The 10,978-nt window shown below is 37.3% G+C and overlaps 1 protein-coding gene across 1 annotated transcript in view; it reads right to left on the minus strand.

The window, feature by feature from the left end:
- Positions 1-3,386, minus strand: part of LOC129242237 (teneurin-m) — a 170,278-nt gene extending 166,892 nt beyond the window's left edge. The window contains exon 1 of the mRNA XM_054878792.1: positions 3,134-3,386. Within this exon, the coding sequence (XP_054734767.1) occupies positions 3,134-3,386 (253 nt within the window). The remainder of the gene's footprint in view (positions 1-3,133) is intronic.
- Positions 3,387-10,978: the final 7,592 nt, after the last annotated feature.

A 10,978-nucleotide genomic window follows, 5' to 3' on the forward strand; every position in this document is an offset into this window, starting at 1 on the left:
CAGTTCTGTAAAATTAAATACATAAATATAAATATCTTATATACAGCGGAAAGCTCTTGCTGCTAGCGCTGCGCGTTTTAGTTTTAATAAAACAAAATAAAATCGAAGAAAAATCACTTTAAATTCCACGTTCTCGCTTTAACATTAAATTCAGCTTCCTCTATTTTCTCGCTTGACTTCCTTAAAACGACAGCCTGCCTGCTGTTCTGCTCCTCGAGAATTTCTATTTTCCTTTGAACGCGCATTTGCCTTGTGTTGCCTTTAAGCTTCTACTTCGCTCAAGTTGTTTGTCAATATTTGGCATGCGATACATCAGCGGCAGTAACAGCAAGCACAACAACACCACCTACTCACTGCAAAAAGAGTTGTTGTTGTGCTGACAGCGCTAACATTTGCGATTTCATTTGCAGTAATGAAAAGCCAATATGCGACGCCAAGCAAATGTAAACACTAATACATACAAGAGCATGCGCACACATGCACGTGCGTACGTGTGTACATGTATTGGTATATGTGTATGATACAACAATAACATCAACATTGAAGTGTGACAACAATAATAATAATAATAATTGCACTCGCACAACAACAACTCTAAACAGCAAATAAACAAATAAATAGCTGAGCACAAAAGGCAAGAATTGGAGTGCGTGGGGTGAAAGCGAAGATGTGTGAAAAGAATTAAAAAAAAATGAAATAAAAACGAAATCTGTTGTGCGTAACGAATTGCAATTTATTGCGCTTGCAAATGTGTGCCTGTAAGTATGTGCTTGCTGCTTATTACTGTGATGTTTGCGCGTGTATTTGATATGTCAAAAATGTTTACAAAACCTTTTGACAAAGCAATCAATGAACGAATGAGTCGGTGATTGAGTGACTGAGTGACTGGCAGATTGAATGCGAAGTGTGTGCGAAGGAGTCGTTGCAGGAAAACCAGTCAAGATAGTCAAACTGTGAACAAAGAGTGCAGAAGTATTTTAAACAACGATTGTTTCTGTGTGGGAGTATGCTTTTGACGCTATGCGAACACCATTGAGTGGCGCTCTCTTTCAAGCGTCCGCCACGTTGGGACTTTCGTATTTATGCAGCGCAGCATATCCAGGCTGCTTGTGGCTACTTCTACTACTATTTTATAGTCGTTTTAATGTGTACTTGCTGTCACTCGCTTGAAGTATTTAGCTACGAATTGAGTGATTGCACATGCGCATATGTGTGTATGTGTGCGTGTATGTGCACATGAGCAGCACTTGAATGGTAAATAAGTTGTCACAATTGACGATGTGCGCTGTGCTGGCGTTAGCCTTAACTGATTTAAGTGCAAAATTTCATTGAAAACATTATTACATAAGCGATGACGTTCTTTTTTTTTCTGAGAGTAAAATTTTTTCGCAGTTCAAAGGTTACTGCCGAGTTTGACGGATTTTTGCATTTATAGCAAAGCAGAATGGAATGGAATCAGGGGAAAGCAGAATTCCTAGACTATATATGTCGTATTACAATCCTGAAATATCGAGTTTATTCACGAGTCTTATCTATTCATTATTTTGCGAAAACTTCACTCGAAAAAATTGCATCAATATTGTTTGAAAATTGCAAACAAAGAGAGGCGCAAAACATTACAAATCTTAACAAATGTACCCATTTTGTGTTCTAAGCAGAAGAAATGGTGACTTATCAAGGACCGCCGTTGACTGGAACCCCCATGGAAGACGTAGAAGTGGAAGTCCATTGCAAAACAGAGCAAAATCGCGAAATTTTCTAGACTTAAAATACCCACATACCGGGATCCCGGATTTCCGTGACTCATACCCCTAATTTATACAGTTTAATTCAACTAGAACGCAACTGTACTCAAATAATCCCGGAATGTTCGGAACTTAAAATACCGAAAAGTCGGGATCCCGGAATTGCGATGACATCCCTAATGTATACAGATTAACTCAACCAGGACGCAACTGTACTCAAATAATCCCGGAATTTTCGGGATTTAAACATACAAACATACTGGAATACCGAAATTCCAGAATTGACATTCTTTATTAAGGGGTTTTCTAATAACATGTGTTATTGGGAATAGATTGCGCTAACGAGAGATGTTTAACAATTTTTTATGGCTGGAATGGGATGGTATTGATTGACGGCGCTACGTGCCACACAAGCAACGAAACCATTGATCTTTTACGGGAAAAGTTTCCAGACCGTATTATCTCTCGAAGAGGTAATCACAATTGGCCATCGAGATCTTGTGATTTAACAACTTGTGACTTTTTTCTTTGGGGCCACGTGAAAGAGAAGGTCTACGCCAATAGCCCAGGGCCAATTCAAGACCTCAAAGATGAAATTCGTGAGGTTATCGAGGACATAGGGCAGCCACTTTGTAATTCGGTTATGGAAAATTTCATGAAAGGTTATGAAAAGTGTAAGCGTCGTGGTGGTGGTCATTTGCCTGATGTTATCTTCCACTATTAAGGGCATACCTTCCTTTTCATAATGAAATAAACATCCGATCATTTATATAATATTAAAAAATATCATTTTTCTTTGAATATCAAAATAGTACCTCTTATTGGAAAACCCTTTATAGAGATTAAGTAAATCACCACACAACTGTAAGCCTGAAAACAGGCAAGCATTTAGCCACTAACTTGAGTTCCATATACAGTAGAAGCCCGATAAGTACAATTGGAAAATTTCGGCAATGATTGCACTTAGCGAAAAATTGCACTTTTGCGAATTTCTCCTGTGGATCGAGGAATACCTGGGGAAAAATATTTTAACTCTATTCAATGCAATTAATGAGCTCAAAAGGTCGATATTCAAGAAAAATGAACACATACATATTGATTGAAATTAATACAAAGAGATCAATGCGGAAGGACATATGAGTGTGCTCCAAAATTCAATTATTTTTTTTGGAAAAACTTTGTTATTTTCGATTGCGTTTTCTCGTAACACTTTTCAAGTGCTTTTGATCGGATATCATGCAAACAAGCGATCTGATTGAATGACAGTACATCGTTCTGTTCACCCCATTTCAAAATTGTATTGACACAGCCAAAAATCGATTCATGCTGGACTTTTTCGGTTGTTTCTTCTTGAGTAGTCTATCCGGGTTCATTGGCTTCACTATCACCTTCATCTATTCCTAATTCCAAAACCCAATTGCGGATTTCATCTGTGTCTGCTTCACCCACATAGTTTTCGACCATCTCATTTAACCGTTGTAATCCTCCAACAAGAAGGGGGTCGTCAATTTCGATATCCAATGGCATATCGTCTGGATTAGATTCAATAATCACGTCAACTGTTGGGCTTTTACCCAATACGCTTTTCCAGCATTTAGCGATCGTTTCAGGGAGCAATTTCCCCCATGCTTGGCTCAACATGATCACGGCGGTTTTCAAAGCAATTTTCTCCAATAGTTCATGTAATGAAGAATCTTTTTCACTAATTATGGTTTCCATTAGCAATGTTTTGTATTGAATTTTTGTCAAGTTAATAACACCTTGATCCATTGGCATTAAATCGCTGTGCAATTGGCCGGAAAATACATCACTTCGATCTCACCACAAACTAATTCTTCTTCGGGCGGATGAGATGGGGCTTGATCCAGCAAGAGTAATGCTTTGGGTGGAACATCATTTTCTTTGGCGAATTTTTTCACTTCTTCGACAAAATTATCAAAGAACCACTTTTGAAAATATCCCGCGTCATCCAAGCAGTCTTGTTGCTAGCATAATTCACCGGTAAACGAAAATTTTTAAAACAACGCGGATTCATAGATTTGCCGATCGTTAATGGTTTTATTTTGTGGCTGCCATCACCATTTGCACACAAAAGAACACTGATTCGATCTTTTGAAACTTTGTTGCCTGGAGCACTCTTTTCATCTTTCGAAACGTAGGTTTTATTTGGCAAAAGTTTCCAAAAGAGCCCCGTTTCATCAGCATTATATATTTGTGATGTTACATTTCCTTTTTCAGCGATTTTCGCCGTCAATTTTTCCTTAAATGGCTCAATGGCTTCTGGATCACAAGATAATGATGCACCAGTCACAGTCAAATAGCAAAGTCCGAAGCGTTTCTTGAATCGCGAAAACCATCCATCACTTGCATTGAATTGTTCACCATCCTTTTTTATTTCATCAAATATTTTTAATGCTTTGCTTTTCAATATCAAGCTAGAAACAGGAGCATTTCGTCGCCGCTGATTCATGAAAAACTGGTACAAACGCTTCTCGAGCTCTGGATGATTGCCAAAGTTTTCCGTTTATTTCCAAGTGAAAATGAATTGTATGCATTTTCTTTTAATGAACGGGATTGTTTTTTTATTCGGCAAATCGTTGCGCAATCAACTTTGTATTCGAATGCAAGATCTCGTTGTTTAACGCCTTTTTCAATTTTTTGGAGAATCTCATCTCTTTATTTCAATGTAGGAAAATGTAGATTCTTTTTCACTTTTCCCATGATTTTATTTGATGAAAGCAAAAAAAATGATTCAAACTCCGAACGATTGTTTTACTCTCAAGAACCAGCTTGAAACTAACGCGTGTTGAATGCCACAAAGGATTCGATGCCATATTTTATGATATCAGCGCTACAATTTTACAGTTATTTGTAAAAATCAAAAATCACAAAGCGTGAGAACAGTGTTTTTGGTCGCAATAATTCCGAGAACCATAACTGTGCATAACTATAAAGCTGTGTCTTCGCGCGTGATGAACGCAAATACATTGCCGTATTAAGTAAAAAATTTCTTCGAACAAGAATTCTTTTGCGCCCAAAAATTGCAATTTTTTATTGCTCTTTTCGAGTTTCCTATGGACTCAAAATCGAATTGTACTTTCCGCGAAATTGCAGTTATCGGTATTGCACTTATCGGGCTTCTACTGTATTTGCAATAATCGTTGTGTTGGCTTTGCCACATGTAAGCGCTTACAGCTGAGCTTAAATGCATGCGACACATAAATTGTCGCAAATATTTCACATTTCCGGCTTATGTCACTGGCACAGCTACAATTTATGCCAGGAACAATAACTACGTAAAATATATGAACAATCGCTGAGCACGAACAATTTTAACAACAGTAGCAACAACAAAATGTGTATCTATTATTAACAACGGAGTTTCTAGCCACAATAACCGAAACATCGAAATACCGCAACTAATGCAGTCAACACCACATTGATGCTAGTTTAGTGGAGCGGAATGGTTGGCTAGCTCGCTGGTTGACTGGTTGGCTGGCTTTGTAGAGCGTAACGAATTGAATTGCCTACTTGCAGGCGCACCAAATAGGTGGATACATGCACACATACATACATATAAATCTATTAATGCAACTGAGCATATAAAACGCATTTGTATTTGTGCGTAGCTCGTTAGTTATTTGTTTGGTTGGTTGACTTCGGTCTGCACACACCTTGCCCGTGGCAGCTATGATGATGATGGCAGCATAAAAGCTTTGTCGGCAATGAGCGCAGCATTTAGCGCAATGTTGACAACAGCAACAGCCGCCACGCCATGCATTGTGTAGTTTATTAAATTTTGCAAACCGTTCACGCAGACAAACATATTAACATAAGCAATGTACACATTTTTATATGTTCGAATTGTGCATGTTATAGTTTAGACGCAGCCTTTGTTGCTGTTGTTGTGATTGCTGTTGTTGTGGTTGCTGTTGCTCGCCGCCACTTTGTTGTATATTTTACGACAATCAATGGCGCCAGCTGACACATCAACCAGCCAGCTGACCAACCAATACCATCAACAATACAACACGACCACCACCGGACTGGCCTCAGCATTAACTACAACAGCAGCTACAACAAAACATGCTACAAATACCGGCCGCATTATTTATTATGTGTCGAATGCCAGGCTAAATGTCATTTGTCATTTGCCACAACGCTAAAGCCACTGCGTTAGCAATTGTGGATTGTGGCGGGGCGCAAGTGGGAGTGCTAGCGCGCAGTAAAACACTTTTACGTACACATAGGCATACACAGGTACACAGAACCACATACGCATGAATATGTATATGTATGTATGTATGAATTATGAAGCATCACACACACCTATGTCTATGTTCACCACGCGGCCAATAGGTAGAAGCAGGCGATATATGCTGATACCCTCAACCCATTTAAGCGCAACGCTCGTGCCAGTGGCGCTTAAAGTGCATTAAATTTAAGCTTTGACGCATGCCGTGTGTGCATGTATAACCAATTCGCTGTGGCTGTTGTTGCTGCTGCTGCTGTTACCAAAAGTTAACGATTTCATTGCATATTTTGTGGCGTTCGCGGTAAGTGACAGTCGTTATTGTATGTTTACAAGGTTATTTACGGGCGTTTGGGCGTGCAGTTATGCGTATGTGTGTGTGTGCGTGTGTGTGTGTAAGAGTGATATAGTATTTATTAGAATTTATTATATAGCGAAAACAACAAAAATAGCAGGAGACATACAAGCAAATAACCACAGCATAATAAATTGCCAAACTATGCAGCGTTCAACAAGAGCTGAAATTAAGGCAACAGCAACAAAGAAAGAAAAAAGAATGCAGCACAAGCTAGAGTGAAATTAAAGCAACAATGCTGCAGCTTAAATATTTATGTCACGTTTGCTGATTTTTCTCCTTTCATCTACTTTATTGTTAGTTATTTAATATTTTTTTGTTTCTGGTTTTTTTTGTGATTTTTTGTTTTTGCTATTTTGCTTGTTAAAATTTGCTGTGCTGCTTGTTGAGCATGAAACTTGTGTGACTTTCATTTTGGCTGCTTTTAGTTTTGTTGTTGTGCTGCTGCTGCTGAAGTCCAAACATTATTTGAAATCGCGCACGAGCGCTATAAAAGTTTGTCCACACAAAGGCGGGTCAGGTGAGATTTTAGGGCAAAAGCAAACAAACGAAAAAAAAACAAAAAAATAAATAATAATAAAAATAATAACAAAAATTTATCACAAAAAGACTGCAAAATGAGCTTGACTTTTGTGCGAGAATACAGTGGCAAGCGTGACAGAGTGCATGACGATTTTTTTTACTATTTACAATGTTTTTTCGAGTTAATATTTTTTTCTTTTTTTAAATTTTTTTTTTTAATATTAATATATTAATTTTTCAACAAAAGTTATATAAGCTCTAATCATTTGCGAGAAGAATTCAACCGGAATAATCTAAATGCTGCATCGCTAACAGGCGTTGTAGTCGCTGTTTGTGAGCTTCGGCAAATTGCTTCCTTACTTCAGTCACAGCTGGTTTGACAAGTTCACAATAAGGGTTCTTCCTCGGCAGCATTTTGTTTTGTAGATGTTGGATAGGGATGGTATACTTTTAGTTAGTGCATCTTGCGAAACTTGCAGTTCTTTTCTTATGTCCTTTCTTTTTTTTACATGTTCGTTTTCGAATGTAAGCGATCATACAATTCAAGCTTCATTATAATTCAATTACAATTTAACATTTAAAGTTTCTAAAAAATATTGTTTGTGATTTCGTTAAAAGCTTCTCTGTTTCTTGCCACATTCCACAACTATCTGATGCTTCCTATACCTGTCCAGTGTCTAATATTACGTCATCATGAGATTTTTTTCTTCCAATACTACGTCTTCCTTCTATTTGGCGAAGAGCTTCACTGTTGGAAACGTGATCAGTCCATGAGATCTTCAACATTCGCCTGTATATCTACATTTCAAAGGCTTATATCCTGTCCATGTCAGCCTCTTTAAGGGAACATATCTTGATGGCATACAAAATATAATACTGACCATACGTGGTATTGACGAAACGAATTTTTACTCCATGTTGACAGAAGGATGGCGCTCCATTTAAAAAGTAAAATCTACCTAACGATTGTATGTGAAATCCTCTTATATGGAGCCGATTGCTGGGCTCTTAAAGAAAGAAAGCTTTATGTAGCAGAAATGAAAAAAAAAACTCAGATTGGCAGAGGAGAAAGCCTGAATCTGATATGACAAAGAAAGTTTTAAACGGTGTTACACGCCGAGGAAGCCAGTACGACCCCAACATATGACTATTTATACATAGACGAACCAAGATCGAAAAATTTGCCGATTATGAGCTAGGAGAGCTAACCTAAGTAAAACGGGACAAAAGCAAGGAAGAAGAAGTGGACAATACCACTAACTTCGTTTAGTGGGGAAGGTGGAATCATATCTGTACTAATATTATAAAGAGGAAAACTTTGTTTGTTTGTTTGTTTGTTTGTAACGAATAGGCTCAAAAACTACTGGACCGATTTTAAAAATTCTTTCACCATTCGAAAACTACATTATCCACGAGTAACATGGATTACTTGGATTGGTGGATAGGGTCTCGAGATATAGGTCAAAACGTGGACCCGGGTAACCTTCGGACGTGTATGTACAATATGGGTATCAAATGAAAGCTGTTGGAGAAGCTTTAGTACAGAGTATTTTTCATGCCGCTCCGTGACTAGGGTCTCGAGATAGAGACCAAAACGTGGATCCTAGAATGTGTTTGTACAATATGGGTATCAAATTGAAGCTGTTGGTGAATGCCTTAGTACAGAGTATTTTCATGCCGCTACGTGACTGGGGTATCGAGATATAGGTCAAAACGTGGACCCGGGTAACCTTTGGTTGTGTATGTACAATATGGGTATCAAATGAAAGTGCTTTAATACGGGGTAATTTTCATACCTATTGATGAATAGGGTCTCGAAATAAATGCCAAAACGTGGACCCGCCGTGTCTTTGCACCGAATTAAACCAAACTTATGCACATTGTTAAGTAAGTATTGAAAATGGGTTTCGTAAAGTTTGGTTGTAATTCGGAGCACTGGCAACGGGTACAGCGTTCTTTTGAGCCAGCCATAATGTCGCTTACTTTTTTAACGCTTGGGGCGGAACTGAAGTGTCAAATTGACAGTGTGAGTTACAATGTGTCAATATTTCTTTCTGATTTGGATGCCATAAGGAAAAAAACGTAAGTGCAACATGTAAAAATTGTTTGTGATTTTTTTGGAGTGGATTTTGGAACAGTGAATAATTTCTTACGAAATTTGAGAATTTAATGTGAAATCCGAATGAAATTATGTGTTCGTGGAAAAAACAATTTTTTTCGTTTTTTTTTTTGAAAAATATAAATGGATAATGGTTAAAAAAGCTCCAATGCTTAATAAAAAATATAAATTGAAACGAAAAATTCATGGATGATCAGGAAAAAAGACGATTGTTTATTCATATGCGTTGATTTGAAATTTAAAAACAATCTTCTTTTTTCCTGATTTTCAATTTATATTTTATATTTACTCAAAACCAAATAGAAAAACAAAAAATATTGTTTATGCCAAAGCGCCTGAATAAAGAATAAAGAAATAAATAATATGAAAACCATATATTTTCTGTTCTAAACTATATCTATTCTATTTTAGTGTGCCCAGGGAAGGGGGCCGGGTTTGCTAGTTCAAAAATAAAGAAATAAATAATCGGCGTGTACACTACTGTTAGGTGTTTGTTAGAGTTCCTCCTCCACATTTTAGTATGCGTCTTGGTGTTGGTCTACAAAACCTGTTAACGCGCACAAAAAACAGATTTGTTTATTTTCATATTTTAATTTAATTTAGAGGACGAGTTCATAGTACTATTTTTTGAAACTTCTGTTATTTTCTACTAAAAAAAAAATTTTTTAAATTCTCATCACCATAGAATATGTAATCTACCTGTTGTGGGTTGCCGCTGGGTACTAGTGCTATTATCTTGACCGCAACTGTAGGTGTGTTGTTCATTCAAATAATGTCAAGCTGCCACAAAACATAGTGTATTTGCTCTAAGTTTATACAATATTGTTGTTGTGGTGCCATGTACTACAAATGCTGTGTGGAATGTCAAACAGTTCATAAATAGTAGAAAAATACAAGAATAATCAGAAAAATGTGGAAGAGCGAAAGTGTGGCAGTGAGAAAAAGGGAGCGCAGCTAAACTTCTTGCTGCTTGCAGTTACATACCTGTGCACATACCCCTACATACAAAGGAAGAGTGGCTGAACCGCGCATAAGTGAATGTAGTGAGTGGGCTTGTGTGTGTGTGTGCGCATTCACACATACATACAAACATTATTTCTGCATATAGCTGCACTTACCACATCATTGACACTTATTTCAACTCATTCTATTTGCTTTTTCGCCGCTTTAATGTGGCCTGCATTTAGGCGCTAATCAAATTTAATTCGACCGCAATCCGACAATAAACACAACCACGCACTTATGCATGCCATTACGTTCGTAGCTGTGTATGCTTGTATTTACAATCTCTTACCACAACTGCCACGCAACAAATCACGTTAATGCCACACGCCAGCAAAATAAATAAATTCGTGCAAAAGTTGACATAGAAGAGTAAGCCGAGTGGTAAGTAAGCAGAGGAACAGAAGAGTAGCAGGAGAAAAGTGCAAAGTAAATAAATCAAAGCAGCTAACATTTTTAATTTTGTGTCAATTTGGTTGCATAACATTTTATGGTTTGTATGCGCGAATGTGTGGGCTGACAGACAATTGTTTGCTAAGGCGCTTAATTGATTTAGCAGTTGACGTAGCGAAGCACACAAAAGTATGCTAGCGCGTTGTGTGTGCGAGAGTTCGCTGAGCAAAAATAAAGAAGACTGACTGGCACTGGCTGTTTATGCAAATTAATTATTTCAAAATGATATTGTATCGTATTTTTTGAAAATAAACTTTTTCAATTGTTTATTATTTAATGAATTATTTAGTCGGCAGCAGGGCCAAAAACTGTGATGAATAGTCGAAAAAGTGATGATAAGTCGAAATTAAAATTATTTTAATAAATAATATTTAAATTTTTTTTTTTAAACGTAGCCGCTTTGAGTCATATTTTGTTTTATTTGTTTGGCATAACCCAGCTTATTTCTTTCTTTTTAAGCGAAATATTGTGAAAAAATAGAGCGAAATTAATTTTTTATGACACTCACCCCAGCCACCGCTGGACTATGA

This window comes from Anastrepha obliqua, chromosome 3, assembly GCF_027943255.1.
Source record: "Anastrepha obliqua isolate idAnaObli1 chromosome 3, idAnaObli1_1.0, whole genome shotgun sequence".
Taxonomy (NCBI): domain Eukaryota; kingdom Metazoa; phylum Arthropoda; class Insecta; order Diptera; family Tephritidae; genus Anastrepha; species Anastrepha obliqua.